Raw genomic sequence first — 17697 nt, 5'->3', positions numbered from 1 at the left:
TTTATAACATTACTATTTAGCGCACATGGCTTCACCTATCTTTCATTGGATTTTAGGCTTAAAAGTATAATTATAGCGTGTGTCCTTCGTAGTTTAAGCTTGATTCGAAATTTCATCAAAATCGGTTCAATGAACGATCAACCGACAAACATACTTACTTTCTCATTTATATCGTATAGATTTAAAAACAATTGTTTATTTACAAAATTACAAAACATGTCAGTAAAATATACGGCCTTGACCACATACACAGTCATAATACTGGAGTAAAAAAAAAAAATTGTATACAGCTTTCATCCATCGTTAAAGGGCAGGTGTTAGGTACCCGTCCTTTCACCTACCCATAACAACATGTATGCAAATTTCCATGATTAAATTTTAAAGTGTAAATAAACAAAATTACATTCGATTTTATAATTCAAAATTTAAAAAAAGAATACGTTAACAGTTTAATTTAAATTTCGAAGAGGTTGAATAGAAATAAATTATCTCGAGTACATCGCTCCCGAATCGAATCCAGACGAGGTATGAATGGTCCGAGGTCTGAGGCGGGTTCTTATTTATATCTCGTATAAGCACGTATCGGCAGCCGGTCTCGGGCAGATGTCACTATCACTGACGCTACAAAATACACGCTTAATTTATTATTAATTATCATATTGCGATCATTCTTTTTATTTAAGTTCAATATTATTATCGCATTATAGATTGGATATTGTATATTGTTTTGTTTTACTAGTGTATAAGTACGGGCTTATTTTTTATTTCTCTCTGTCTTTACTGATTTGTCATTCGGAAGAAGGAGACAGAAAAGGTTTAGTTAATAATATTTTTTTTTAATTAAAGAAACATTTAAATTTATTGTCATACTTATGCAAATCTATTATTTTTTATAAAACAAAATATACAGCGAAATATTACTAGGTATTCCTTGCTTTCATATATAAATATTGGATAAGTGCTTTAACTAGATTTTAAATCCTTACCAAAAAAAGCACAGAAAATATCTTCGTCAAGAATAAACACAAAATAATATATTTCAGTGCTTTGACAAAGCAATGCCGTTAAATAAAATCGAGAAGCATGCATCAAGCGCTAACCTTACGATGTTAAAGTAACCCAGTAATCGTCTCGTTTACCCGACGATCGCGCCATGTGGCCAGTTGTCTCTGCGCCGCGAACGCGCCATGTTGTGTCTCGTCCTCTTAGTGCTCGTTTCGTACGAGATCCGACCCGCGTACGTCACGGACTCCCCATCATTCGCCGACAGATTAGACAGGCTATACGAGAAATTAGAAAAAATAACCGTGGCACCCGCGAAAAAGTTCAATGAAAAACTATACGCTAAACTTGATAGGTTAAATTCGCTCACGCCGGCGGAACTGAGCGAGGATGATGAGGAACTACTATCGGCGATGCAGTTGTGGGGGTCGATGAGTGACGACCAGCTGAGGGGGGTGGTGCAGGAGATGCAGAGGATGAAAGAGGATGAAAAGAGTGAACGCCTCGCTGATGAATACAGTGATGGATACTGGAACGATGATGTGAGTTACATTCATTATTTTTATATTAAATAACTTGATAATACATAATCTAAACACTTACAGATAAATTAAAAAGTTTATTTTATACCAATTATTTATTCAATTTCTCAATTGCAAAACAGTCTTATTAGAACTTCGTTTATGAAATCAAAAATCAAAATCAACATAGGTATAATTTATTCAAGGCTTTTACGAGTACTTTTAAATCGTCATTTAACAATTAAGTGAAGCTACCACACCACCGTTTCGGAAAGTAGATTCTACTGAGAAGAACCGACAAGAAACTCAGTAGTATATTTTTCAATATTAAAAACACAGTCATGTTAGTTAATTAGAGTTATATATGTATGTAAAATTAACAATCATATAATGGTTATACCAAGAGTATTGAATTATTTAATTTATATCCCTCAGACCAATAGTAAACTTTAATCTTCCCCTGAAGGATCAAAAAATGACCAATCAGCGATCAGTGTTTGAGTATTCTAACCAATAGAAAATGAAAGTTAATTTTTCGTAGGATTTGTTGGCGAAATAATGACATTATCTAAAATTTAATTTACGATATCTTAAATAAACAATTGAAGTTGTTAAACAGTTTGCGTAAATATAAACAATGTTGCGGTTTCTTTTCGATAAGACTCATTATTATATTCCTATGATAAGAGAGTAACCAATATATAATATGTTTGAGTGATAAATGAATTAATTCTTAACCGAATATTGCGGGTACAAATACGCAAAGGTATATAAGTAGTAGCCGAGATGGCCCAGTGGTTAAAACTGGTGCACTTAATCGATGACTGCGGGTTTAAACCCAGGCAAGCACCACATCATTTTCATATGCTGAATTTGTGTTTATATATGAAGGAAATGATGGAGAGGAAATGCATGTGTTTCATTTCATAGAAATTCTGCCACATGTGTATTCCAACCCGCAATGGAACAGTGTGGTGGAATATGTTCCAAACCTTCTCCTCTATGAGGCTTTAGCCCAGCTGTGGGTTATTTACAGGCTGTTGTCGTCGTTGTTAAGTTTATGTGCGTATCTTATGATCGTAATTCATTTCTTCCTGGGCTGTCAAGACACAGATATATTTATATCACGTGCGCAAATAAGCTGAATTACTTTTGTAAATCAAGAGAACAATCCTTAATAACCAGTTATAATTTAAGGCTGTTAATCTGTTAGTTATGTCGTGTAAACAATTTAATAATTAAAATTGAATTTATTGAATAATTTTTAATTTCTTATATATAATTCGTTTGATATAATTAATGATTATTACTAAATTAAATCGATAAACTGTTTTAAGTAATGCGATCGCGGTCGTTTTAACTGCTTACGGTTAGTTGTGTGATTTTCTGTACAAATTAGTTGTGTCGTATTCTAAATGAAATAAATCTCGTAAATAAAGTAATACTGTAGTATATTTAGTGTCAGCATTGCACCAGTGCGAAGTCGGGGAGGGTCGCTAGTACATAAAAAACACAATAAAAATTAGTTGTCATAGCACTTCTACAGGAAACCGTAATCTTTATTCAAGACTGTACGTTCTAGACACTTGGTCATCTCATTTCTTATTACGTAGATCTTCAATAATATGTTTATAACAGTCAAAATCAAAATCAAAATCAAAATAAACTTTATTCCAGTGGGCTTTTACAAGCACTTTTATATCGTCATTTAACAATTAAGTGAACCACTGGTTCTGAAAGTAGATTATACCGAGAAGAACCGGCAAGAAACTCAGAAGTTACTCTTTTTCAACATTTAAAAAATACAGTCATGTTAGTTAATACAATTATTTAAATTAATATTTGTATTAAATTGGATCAAATATATAATTAAACATTTTAAATGAATGAATGCAACACATTCAATGAATATGACGTCGAGAGGAAAACCGTTTAAATTAATTAAAACAATCATTTTAACTCGTTACCAGTTTATTTCGTAAATAAGGCAGCGTCAAGCTTACCATTTTAATTATAATTACTATGGGTTTAGATCAGTTGCAGTGACGAATATAGTTTGGTTTTACGTTTGTTTATTGTAACATAGTAGATGTACCCTCGACTTCATTCACATTTTAATTTAACAAAAAAAATTACTATTTTAGCCAAAGTTACTCCTTATCACAACAGCTTTCTGTCAGTGAAAGTCATATCAAAATCGGCCCGGCCCTTCCAGAGATTAGCCTGAACGAACAGATCGACAGAAAAACAAACAAAAATTTTAAATTAATATATTTTGATAAATGTCCCGTGTATCCATACGTATAAAGTTCTTTTAATACTACAAACAGACACTACAATTTTATTATATGTATGGTACATATAAAATACATACATACATTATTTACAAAGACATTCTACTTAAACTTCAGAAGTAAATTGTCTAGTTACCATTAGCTTAGTAGCCCGCTAAGACTGCAATAAAGGGTTCAAATACCGGGTCGGGCGATTATAAATTTAATGAGACAGAAAAGCAGGTAATGCTTTTGCGCCTCTTTGATCTCGTTCCAACCATGAGATTATAGAGTGTACCTGCGCTTGCGCACGCTTGTGCTCTATAATTTCCACTGCACAGTAATAAATCCTTGCCATTGACAAGACACTTTCATTGCTCAGGAAATTTTATCATTAATTTAAATATATATATATAGTAGATAATAATCTACACATATAATAAAATTGAAGTGTCTGTTTGTAATATTAAAATAGCAATTTTTTACTCAATGCATATGTATGCATACACGGTACATATAACAAAACAATTTTTGTTTGTCAGTCTGTCTGTTTGTTCTGACTAATCTCTGGAACGGCTGGATCGATTTTGACGGGACCTTCACTGGTAGATAACTGATATAATAAGACTGATAAATTAGCTGAGGCTACAATTTTTTTTTTAATTCAAACGCGTACAAGGTCGCGTGTTAGTAATTAAATAAACTGATCATAAAGTGTTGATAACACCATCAACATATTAATTATCCTAAAATATATTTGCTCGAACGAGAAAATTAATTTCAAAAAATTCTCGAAAAATATTGAGAGTCGACAAGAAACTCTTTAATGAACTCTCTTAGACTGTCCAATGGTATACCTTTGCCGATTTTAATAACAAAATTATGTTGCAATACGACACAACTTAGATGTAGCATCGGCAATTCAATAAAACCGATTACTACCAATTTACACAACCAATAGAAATAGCTATCGCGCCATTCGACGCTATTCGTCGCTATAGATTCCCGCGTCAGTTCAACCCGAGAAAGCAAGTGCATGTAAATCGACGCGTCAAATTGACGAATACATTAGGTCATATGATATTACAATTTATGTATGTGTAAAGATCATATCCACATAAATGACTTTTTAAATATGATTGCGTTATATTTAGTTTAAGTAATCAAAGAGATGCCAAATTGGGTTCTCGCGGAATGGATTAGCGGTTACCACAGCATCCGTCTGGCGAATTTAAAAATACATCCTTTACATTGAAATTTTAATAATTATTATTTTAATATTTATTTTAATAATAAATATGATCTAATAATAAAATATACAACATATTTAAATATTATTGCAAAAATACTATGATTTTTCCGTCCGTTAAATATATTTTACTTGCCAAAAATGTTATTGGGATAAATAAAAATTTTAACACAAAGAAAAACCGACTTCAAACAAAACACTATTCTATAACAAATAATAAAATAATTGCGTACTCAGCATATTTCTTAGAGTCCTCCTAAGTAAAATGAAATGACAAATATTAGACTACTTAAAAGTCGATTTACGATTATAAACTATTTTTTCTTAATATGGATTAAGCTTGCCGTTTAATTTATATGAGTGGGAAACTACTTTGAGGACAATTTCAAAAGAAACTTGCGAATAAAGCTAAAATAGACTTTCGAAAATACAGCTTTAATACATGCGACATAAACTACAAAGTCCCTACCCTCGTAAGAGCAGTAATCGACCTCAGTGAAAAAATTTGAAAAATGCTAATATATGTTGGCATATGGCATCACATCACATACACAAAATTTGATTAAAGACAGTAAGAAATTCTGCCCCAAATCGCACCCTAACTGTGAGCCGTTTAAGAGTTCCATCACTACATAGTATACAAAATAAATGTATAGTGAATCTGTACTTCTCTTCATAAAAGCTACGAAGAGGAGCATAAATCCATATATTAATGTTGTAATAACTATTTCCTTACTCCTAGTAATTGAGGACTTACACCTTCCATCATCAGCTCAGCAGCATAACACTATGATTGCCAGAAGCAATTGCCAATAAAACTTCAGAAAATATGTAAAACGCGGTACTTTAAAATTTGAGGGTTCCCCTCAATTTCTCCAGAAGCCCATCATCAGACCCTGATATCATCAACAACAACAACAACAACAGCCTGTAAATTCCCACTGCTGGGCTAAAGGCCTCCTCTCCCTTTGAGAAGAAGGTTTGGAACATATTCCACCACGCTGTTCCAATGCGGGTTGGTGGAATACACATGTGGCAGAATTTCGATGAAATTTGTCACATGCAGGTTTCCTCACGATGTTTTCCTTCACCGCTGAGCACGAGATGAATTATAAAGATAAATTAGGCACATGAATCAGCGGTGCTTGCCTGGGTTTGAACCCGCAGTCATCGGTTAAGATGCACGCGTTCTAACTACTGGGATATCTCGACTCAATATCATCATCATAGTATAATTCTAGGAGTATCTTCTTTCTAACTAAAAAAAAAATCATCCAAATCGGTTTATAAATGGCGAAGCAACATAAAAAAACTACATAAAAAAACATAAATACGGTCGAATTGAGAACTCCTCCTTTTTTGAAGTCGGTTAAAAACAAAAGTCTCACGTTCGAAAATAAATTCCGATTCCGAATATGATTAATGCCTATTGTCTCTTTCTAACGGAATAAATTATCGTATGCGTGACAGTGACAAAATATCGTAACCTAATTATTAATGCATATATTTATTAATAAATCTGATCATATTTTGTTACTGTCTTACGTATAGAATACTAATAACTAACAAAATCCGTTGCGTAATTTTATTCTAAGCATAATACATAGGGTACATACATACTTGGTGGTAGGGTTTTGTGCAAGCCCGTCTGGGTACCACCCATTCATCACTTATTCTACCGCCAAATAACAGTACTTAGTATTGTTGTATACGGGTTTGAAGGGTGAGTGAGCCAGTGTAACTACAGGCACAAGGGACATAACATCTTAGTTCCCAAAGTTGGTGGCTCATTGACGATGTAAGGAATAGTTAAGAAAAGAAGAAGACTAGACATTGTGTATGGGTGATGGTGACCACTTACCATCAGGTGGCCCATATGCTCGTCTGCCAACCTATACCATAAAAAAAGGGACAGACAGTGGTGAGCGACTTTATTTTATACTATGTTTTGATAAAGATGATTATATAGTATTTTTTGGGCCTAATTGAGTAGAAAATATTTAGTTTTCATTTTGCTGACAATCCTGCGTCACTTGTGGTACAATTCGTTATCGGTGAAAGTCGAGTATTTTCGTTACAATGCACGCGTTTATTATTTTGTATGAAGACAATCGTTTTATGAGGTCGAAGTTCACCGGTTCGAATCCCGCCACAAATACGAAATTACTTACTTTATTGTGTGATTTTGTTTATATTGTATAAAAAGGATTCCGAGATGGAATAAATTAGTTCACTAATTATAGTTTACTAAGACTTAAATTAGTATTAACTTCCGATAAAAAGTAATCCGTTTCCCTTTGTTTAATTAAAGTACCCAAAAAATTGAAAATTCCAAAAATAATGTCTCAGCGAATGCTTACGTAATTAAACAAACCTACGATCTTATATCTGCTTGCTCGATGTCTTCGTCATCGATGTTTATTTGGTCTCCATTTTATATATTTTTTCTAAATATATCTCATAAACATATTCCCATAAAGTAAAAAAAAGTAAAGTAAAGTAACTGCCTGTACATCTCCCACTGCTGAGATAAGGCCTCCTCTTCCATTAAGGAGAGGGTTTGGAACATATTCCACGAAGCTGTTCCAATGCGGGTTGGTGGAATGCACATGTGGCTGAATTTCGATGAAATTAGACACATGCAGGTTTCTTCACGATATTTTCCTTCACCGCCAAGCACATCTCGTGCTTATATCATCGTGAATTATAAGCTCAAATTAAGTACATATATGTAGTGGTACTTGCCTGGGTTTGAACCCGCAATCATCGGTTAAGATAAAAGCGTTCTAACCACTGGGCCATCTCAGCTCTTTTCCCATAACTCAGTTCTCATGACTTATATTATGCACTATTATATGTATTACTATAGATAGTATAGATTAAGTATGGATGTGGATGGATACAGAGGACGACCCACAAAACGATGGATGGATTGTGTGAAAGACGATATGGTTAGAAAGAATGCTACTTGTGAGATGACGTCTGACAGAGAAGTATGGGAGGAGAAGACATGCTGCCAACCCCAAATAAAATTGGGATAAGAGCATGATGATGATGATGAGATAGACAAGATCAATATTCATTTTGTAGATGCAACACGTGTATGTAAATGTATGTATAATTGTATATTGTTATGTACTGTCAATTATTAATTCCCGTCTTCATGGTTTTATGTTTGACTAAAAGGTTGTCTCGCAAAGAATGCCTTCAGTCATTAACTCCGCATTTTGGTCGATTTACTTCGTGGTAGTCAATAAAGTGTTTAAATAAATAAATAACTATATTACTAACAATATAATTATCTTTGTTTTGTAATATATATTTACACATCTTCATTTTGTATGCATGTTTTGGCAACCTAAAGCAATACTGAGCTTTTAACTCGACGTTGAATAAAATGCTTTAAACACTTTGCCTTAGTCTTTTAACAATAAATATTAGTCAGCGCTTCGTCCCGGCTTACCATGAATGCGATTTATTAATAAAGAAAATGATTTGATATAAAGTTTAAACAATTTTCATTGTAGCAGCAAAGAATATACTGAATCAATATCCTCTTGAAGGCTATTTTCCTCGGCCCTTAAAATTTTACAAGAGCGAACATTTTAGTAGTTATATTTAATAATGAATATATTAATTTATCAAGCATGGATGCAGTAAAGAAGTTCCAAAAATCACCTTGATATATGAATTAAAAGAAAAAGCTGGTGAAATATAATGGACTACAGACTACCCTGTAGCACTCAGGAATAATGTAGCTTGCTACCAATAAATAAATAAAACAGAGTGAGATCATTAGTTCAGAAGATTACTTGGAAAAAACAAACAAAATGTACGTCTTTACAAACCGTGCTCGGTGGTGAAGGAAAAAATCGTGAGGTAACTTGCATGTGTCTAATTTCATAGAAATTCTGCCTCATGTGTGTACCAACAGCTTACATTGGAACAGCGTGGTTTAATATTTTCCAAACCTTTTCAACGGAGAAGGCCTTAACCCAGCAGTGGGATATTTACAAGCTATTGTTGTTTTTGTTGTTATTAACAATTCCATCGATATATCATTGTAATTAAACAACAAATATACAAAACGTGAAGCAGTTACTTTGAGTCGTGAATAATTTCATATTTAACGCGTGCGCGAAATAACGCGAAGTTGACATTTATCTCGTGAGTCATTTTCGTGAAATATGTCCGTTGGCAAAATCACTTGCTCTATGTTAAATATTTATCTGCGCTAGACATATAAATATATCTTACAACAAAGCATGACTTCGTACTTTAACGATGAAAAGACTTTGAGAAAATTCTTTGTTTATTTTCATAATTATAATATACATATATGTAAAATAAACTTTTACACAGTCCTCTTGAAGGAATACTCACGTGGCGGAATTTCTATAAAATTAGACACATGCAGTTTTCCTCCCGATGTTTTTCTTCACCGCCGAGCACGAGATGAATTACAAACACAAATTAAGGACATGAATATTCAGTGGTACTTGGAAGTTGGATGGGTCTGAATCCGCAATCATCGGTTAAGATGCACGCGTTCTAACCACTGGGCCATCTCGACATCGATATTGCTGTTCATATCCATACCATGACAGAAATAATCCTCTCTAATATTAACCATTATTTTAATATCTAAATTAAATCTGCCTTTGAAGTGTGTAAAACAAGAGACCTCGGTCTTCGGTCTAGTTCCGATCCATTGATGTTAATGTACTAAGATATGATTATATACAATATATTAAAATAATTACCCCACGACCATACGCTGTCAAAGACATAATATGTGGAAAGATAATATATTTTTATTAACATAAGAATAATTACAATTAAATGCTTAAATATATACAAATACTAGCAAGCAGCCCCGGCTTCGCACGGGTGCAATACTGATACTGAATATATGTACTACAGAATCTGGTCATTTACGACATCCCATTACAAACTTCTAAAATGATCAGTGTTTCTTTACTATATTGTCCACGTATTATACAAAAAATCTTCCTCTCGAATCACTCTATCTATTAAAAAAATCGCATCAAAATCCGTTGCGTAGTTTCAAAGATTTAAGCATACAAAGGGACATAGGGACAGCGAAAGCGAATTTGTTTTGTACTATGTAGTGATGACGACTTCTGTGGTTGAGTAAGTGCGTACACCGGTTTTCATGGGTACACCACTCCGAGGTCCCGGGCTCAATCCCGGCCGAGTGAATGTAGAAAGTTCATTAGTTTTCTATGTTGTCTTGGGTCTGGGTGCTTGTGGTACCTTCGTTACTTATAATTTTCCATAACACAAGTGCTTTAGCTACTTACATTGGGATCAGAGTAATGTATGTGATGTTGTCCAATATTTATATTTATTTATAATAATGAACTAAAACTAGTTACTGTACAAATCTTGACGGCGTGAAATGGTGGCAATAATTTATAATTATCTCAATTCTAATTAATATGTACTTCAAGCAAGAATATGCTTCAAAACACTTATGAATTGTCATTTTACGAAAACCTTCTAGAATCTATAATCTATCAAATATAATACTGAGAGTACAAATAACAGCATTTAAATGTCCCACTACTGGGCTAGGGCCTCCTCTCCCTTTAGGAACATATTCTACCAGGCTGTTCCAATGCGGGTTGGTGGAATACTCATGTGGCTGAACGAGATGAATTATAAACACAAATTAAGCATATGAATATTCAGTGGTGCTTGCCTGTGTTTGAACCCGCGATCATCGGTTAAGATGCACGCGTTCTAACCACTGGGCCATCTCGCCTCTAGAATACTCTCTTTTATAACTAAAACAATATAAATATTATAATGAAACTCACGTCTTGCGTATTTATGAATTTCCCATGAATTTATTATGTAATATAAGATTTATTAATTTTACTTGTTATATCCGGTAATAAATTTAATGAACTGTAGTTGAATTATTCAAATATTTAATGGTAGTCGTATTTGGATGAGTGTGTGTTAATTAATTATTGAATAGGCGTCGCTAGTCTATTTAAAACGTCTTATAAATGCGACAACTGTTTAGCAGCCATTCACATTTCGCTACGCTGGCTGCATGCTCAAGTTCCTTGCGCTTGAGAATGGTAATAGTTTAAATATTCATCGTGTATATTGCTTTCTGTTATCTGTATTTTTTTCGTCTAGACTAGTGTCGCATATTGTCATGTGTGGACGAGGCTTTATTAGTGTTCTATTTTTGAAAATATGAAATTGAAATTGAAATTATTTTTTTTAATTCTCAAATCCATTTGTTTTCGTTGGATTCTAAGACGAAATCTTCATGAACTTAGTATGTGCTCTTAGTCATTCTTAGTTTTTGTGGGATTCTGGATAGCCGATGTTATTCGCGAGGTCTCTCCATTATCAGGTCATTTATATTATGGATCGATATTCAAGTTGTAGAAGTGTCGAAGCTTAAAAATTAAACCAATGTAAATTGGTAAAGTTAAGATCTTTATCATGAACAGCGAAAATACCAATCTTTTGTTAGATAAAATATTTTGATTAATGCAATGAATACTTATGCAAAAAGGATTTAATTATTGTAACGTAAAGTAATTACAATTTTGCACACACAAACACACACAATTTAGTGGTATTCCGTATACAATTTTAGTGTATTTAAGATTATCTATCTGTTGTCTAAAAATAAGGTCCAAAAATGGAGAAGATCTTTATGACATTTCGTAAAATGATTCGCTTAATAATAATACAATAGATAAATTATAGTCTTGTATATGAGTGAGCCAAAGTAAGAGAGCCAGTGTAACTACAGGCTCAAGTGGTGGTACACTGGTGTATCTGGAATTCATTTTATTTCTTACGCTAATGTCTATGGGGTGACTAAGTACCATCAAAAGGCCCATTTGCCTGTGTATATTGCCAAAAAAATTTTGCTATATCCTTGCGAGTTTTAAAAATTTATTGAATTATTTTCGAAACTCTTGCGAAATATAGCATGTTGTGTGTCATTTGTTTCGTGTTTCCCACGATGTTTAGAACAAATACAGCGACTGCCATGTGTGCATCGTGTAGCCAAATGTTCATGAACATAAATAACTTTACTGATCTTAAATTTATATAAATTTGTTTTTTGTTTTTATGGAATAGGTTGGCGGACGAGCATATGGGCCACCTGATGGTAAGTGGTCACCATCACCCATAGACAATGACGCTGTAAGAAATATTAACTATTCCTTACATCGTCAATTTGCCACCAACCTTGGGAACTAAGATATTATGTCCCTTGTGCCTGTAGTTACACTGGCTCACTCATCCTTCAAACCGGAACACAACAATACTGAGTACTGTTATTTGGCGGTAGAATAACTGGTGAGTGGGTGGTTCCTACCCAGACGGGCTCGCACAGAGCCCTACCACCAAGAAGATAAGATAAGAATAAAGATTATTTGATCGTATAACAAAAAAAAAGGATTCACACTATTTTAATTAACGACGCTGACCATTATTTTTTATTCTAAAATTGACACGTTTTTCTTAAAGAAAGGTAAATTTATTATCTAAATTTTTCATTGTTTCTATTCGATTGAAACGGGAACAGTTGCCAAAGGGTCCATCCAATCCATAATTATTTTGAATAACTGTTTGTGAATTAAATATCCTTTTTTTTAAAAAAGTGTTTAATTTGGGTTAAAAATACGATCCTGCATATTTATATTTATAAGCATAAATATTAAGTAACATTTTGATTATATTTTCTGTTCAAAATTAGTTAAAAAATATTATTTTTTTTATAAATCTCGTCACATTTTATAATAAATTTAATAAACAATTTGTTGTAAATTGAGCTAGCTGGTCACTAAGCTAAGTTGTAAATAACATTACGAGTTAAATTTAACCGTCGCCGAGACATTACCTCGGCCAACTGTTGAGTAAGAACTATTGTTTATTTTATTAATGCATTAAATATCCTTATTATATCTCTGAGAATTTATATTTATATTTTGTTATATAAAACAAATTTTCATTTAGCTAATGTGACATTTTGGTCTAAATTCGAATGTTTCTTTTCTGTGATTCAGTAATTCTTTTGTGTGGCAAATTGACGATGTATAAGGTTTTAAAAAGAAAGAGTTCAAAATGCTTTTGTTGCCTTTAAAAAAATGTTAAGGAACGCTAATATACTGGGTCAATCAGCGTTCCCGTGGCTGACACCGGCTCCAAATCTAGCAATAATTATAACTACATTATATAATCGTAAACCGACTTTAAAGTAGTCTAATATTTTTTATTTCATTTTAAAGAGGGACTCTAAAAATATATTTGAAGTCGGTTTTTCTTTTTGTTAATTTTTTTATAATATTAATATTTATTGAAATAGGTTTTATAGATCAACGAAAATTTTTTGTTTTGTTTTTAATTATACATGTAGAAACTAAACAAAATGATAAATCTGTCAACGGCATTAAAACGATCATCAACGCGATCGAGACATGGCAGACAGAAGGATGACAGATTCGTCTAAAACAAACAGGATTACATTGGCAGTACTTCGCTCGTAATTTAAAATAACAATAAAAAATAAGTTAAAAATTCTTGAAATTCCTCACTTTTTTTTCTGTCCTTACCTTATAGAGATCTATTCACTTACAAAGGCGCGTAAAGATACAACATTGACATGAGTGAGTGACGTTTGTGCTTATAAGATGAATTAGTGTGCGTGAGATAAAAGTATAGTCAGCAAAAAAATGCAAATTAGACTATATCTGTTAAATCTATTTCATTATAAGTTTATTAATTTATCATTGTTAATAGATCTGTTAAAGTCTAAAAAATACATTTTTATTGTCACCAAGTTCTTAACATTATATGGTTTAACAACTTAAGTCAACTATGCAGGGCAAATTATAATGTACAAGTATCTAAGAAAACGCAGGTGCGTTCTTAATTCCGATGGAATCGCGAATACGACACAATCGTAAAGAGTTCATAAGACTTTATATACAGTCGAGGTAAGAGAAGGTTCGTCACCTTAAGATCTATTTTCGTGTGATAGATAGATAGATCGGGATAGCGGATTATCGCTCATATAGTGGTATGAGCGATAATCCGCTTAACCGATCGAGAATGACCTATTGCGTCGCAATGATTTTATGTTTAGTTTCAAAAAGTACTAAGTGCTTAAGACTTGATAAAGGAATGAATTTGAAAACTGACGAAGATTTTCTTACTCTGACTGTACTTTAGTAAGCATGAGGGCTTGGACACTTCCGACTTCCAGATCAGCTGTTAAGGAGAATTTTACTTTAAGATATTTTCATACTTATAATCGTGTATCTTCATAATGTGTTCTAAGATATTTAATTGAACTAGTATTAAATTAAATTAAATCATTATACTATGACGATTATTAGTTTGCATTTGGTAGTCTGTTTTATACGGCAAAAGAAATTTAGTGGTACAGTAAATCGAGCATAACCTAATATTTGCACTATCATTATCATTACATAGTATAAAACAAAGTCGCTTACGCGTATGCTTTGATCTTAAAAATTACGCAACGGATTCGAGAATCGAAGGTATATAACAAATGGACAATATTGTAAAGAAACACTGATAATTTTAGGTATTTCTAATTTGATGTCGTAAATAGACAAATTCTGTAGAATATTAGCGACCAATACTGATAGTATTGGTAAACTTATAAGTACGATACTTCTAGTTAAGGCTTTTATTGAATCGAGTAGTCTAATTCAAAAAAGGTCGCATCGAATCTTCTAGAATAAAAAATACTTCTATGAACTTATAAATAGCATCCTAATCCGATTTGAACATAAACAAATTCAAAAAGTTTTAAGCCGACCACCGTTTCGTAAGCTCTATTTGAATACCATAAGTTCCCGTTAGCGTTCCTTTGATGTGGTAATGTCCTTCGCTGCGCACGCGCACTTGCATACTAATGCAAGACTACTTAACGAATATTCATAACTTATTGGCTTGTCTCGGACAAAAGTCAGACGTATCTCCTAAATGTTTTAAACCAATGTGTGAAAAAGGATATTGTAATATTTTTTTAATCTATTCTTAATTTGAAAAAAAAAATAAAATTTTACGGACCTCAGTGGTCGTTGTGTACACCAGTTTTCATGGATACGCCACTCCGAGGTCCCGGGTTCGATTCCGAGCCGAGTCGATGTAGATTACCATTAGTTTTCTACGTTATCTTGGGTCTGGCTGTTTGTGGTACCGTCGTTACTTCTGATTTTCCATAACACAAGTACTTTAGCTTAAACATTGGGATCATAATAGATGTGATGTTATCCAATATTAAAAAAAAATAGTACAGTTATACACATATGTATTCATATATATGGGTACATATTTTCAAAGTCATTTTAGCTAAATTATTGTTAATCTAGTGCCAGCTATATACTTAATGTTAAACATTAATAAAGGACGGTATGGCTATAACCATCATTAATTTGATGCTCAAATGCTGATTTGAGTCGTCGAGAAAATAAGTTTTAATGGTAAAATTATTATATTCCAGATATTCCAGAAAGTTAATAATTAAATGTTATGACGATATTTATTTAATTTCACTCTCACCATTTATTTAAACGCGCCAAAATCATCAATAATTGCACATACGTCATCAATATGTGACCAAACAAAATGTTTAACAAAAAAACAATGAAAAAATAAGTATCAAAATTGATCAATCAATCATTAAGCTACTCAGAAATCTACTTTATAATAAAATAAAATATATTCAACGGTAGTATTTCGTAATGATGGGTTAAGAACACGTGTTTGTCTTACCGTTCGTGATAAAATGCGGATAGTCCACATGGCAGGCTACCTGCTTGTAAATTGTTCTATAAAGATATGTTTAGAAAATTGTATTATGAAATACAATTACTTATGTGAGTATCAAGAAAGAAACTATTAATAAAAAGTTTTCACTATTAACTTTAATTCGTTTATAGTAGAGCATACTTTTTCAGTTTTGAGCTGAGATGGCCCAGTGGTTAGAACGTGTGCATTTTAACCGATGATTGCGGGTTCAAAGCCAGGCGAGCACCACTATATGTATGTGCTTAATTTGTTTTTATAATTCTTGAAAGAAAAGATCGTGAGGAAACCTGCATGTGTCTAATTTCATGTGCCTTTGGTTACCAACCCGCATTGAAACAGCTTGGTGGAATATGTTCCAAACCCTCTCCTTAATAGGAGAGGAGGCTATTAGCCCAGCAGTGGGAAATTTAGAGGCTGTTACTTTACTTTTTTTTACTTTTACAGTTATAACTATATATATTTTTATAATATACTATTTGGCATATATAGCACATGCCATAGACTACGACATTTTAGATTTTATATCTCTCATGACTATTAAAAGTTCATTAAAAGACAAAGGTTGTTTATGTTCGTTATTAAAAAGATAATAAAACGTAGAACAATATACAATTCTCGTGAAGGATATTTGAATTTAATTTTAATTACTGCGCACGCACGTTTAGTAACGTTAAATTAGTTGCAAGAAGTACAACCTCTTACCGATTGCTATAATAACTAAAAGGAGTTTTCGTAAAAAGGTTTTCGTGGTAAATGACGGTAAATGGTCAAGATTTATGTTTTTTTTGCAATCAAATTGAGGCGATACGATTGGTGGAGAGGTTAATCTATGATATTCACTATGGATTTGCTAAAAAAATGTTTTTTAAACGTCGAAGAAAGTTATCGGAACTTGGAAAAAAATTAAAGTCGAAATAAGTATAATAAATTAAAATACTATAATATTTAACATGTAATAGTGTTGTATAATAAATTATTATTTGTTGTATTATTCATAAACTCTTATTAGTGCGCAGTATAGCTGAAATACGTAAAACTAAGGTTTTTTATCTTTTTCCTACTTCCATTGAAACAGGCTAAACGTACAACAATTTTATATAACTAGACAAGGAAAACGACAACTAACTAACATTTAAATAAACTGTACTTATAAAACAATTTAAAACAAATAGAAATCTACATTCCTTAAAGTAATAGCATAAAATTCAGATTCAGGGGGAATGTCTAAGATCCTCAAGCCTATTAATACCTTAGTTCTCCCGTGGCAGCCTTGAAGTAGAGGTCACGGAAAGCCTCTGGTTGCTGGCTGCTTAAGACCGGTCGTTGTGGAGATCTTTGGGGGAGGCCTATGTTGAGCAGTGGACGTCCTTCGGCTGACATGGATATAAAATAAATAATAATAAATATAAATAAATAATAGACAACATCACATACATTACTCTGATCCCAATGTAAAGGTAGCTAAAGCACTTCTATTATGGAAAATCAGAAGTTACGAAGGTACCACAAACACCCAGACCCAAGACGAAATAGAAAACTAATAAACCTTCTACATCGACTCGGCCGGGAATCGAACCCGGGACCTCAGAGTGGCGTACCCATGAAAACCAGTGTACACACGACTCGACCGCAGAGGTCGTCAAATAGATGAATTAATGAACCTTGAAGTGAACTTAAATAATAACGTTCTAAGCTTTTACGTGATCAACACATGACTTAAATTAAAACAAAATGTTTTTTGAGAGATCAAATAAAAATATATTTTATTCAAGTAGGCTTTTACAAGAACTTTTGAATAGTGATT

General features: G+C 32.8%; 1 protein-coding gene across 1 annotated transcript in view; it reads left to right on the top strand.

Moving 5' to 3' along the window:
• Positions 1-1153: 1153 nt before the first annotated feature.
• LOC124532042 overlaps positions 1154-17697 on the top strand; it is a 43464-nt gene continuing 26920 nt past the window's right edge. Inside the window, exon 1 of the mRNA XM_047106668.1 lies at positions 1154-1544. Coding sequence (XP_046962624.1) covers positions 1188-1544 — 357 coding nt within the window. The 5' untranslated portion in view covers positions 1154-1187. The remainder of the gene's footprint in view (positions 1545-17697) is intronic.

This window comes from Vanessa cardui, chromosome 8 (assembly GCF_905220365.1).
Source record: "Vanessa cardui chromosome 8, ilVanCard2.1, whole genome shotgun sequence".
Lineage (NCBI taxonomy): Eukaryota > Metazoa > Arthropoda > Insecta > Lepidoptera > Nymphalidae > Vanessa > Vanessa cardui.
The sequence above is the reverse complement of the archived record's forward strand: the minus strand, read 5'-3'. Positions and strand labels throughout refer to the sequence as shown.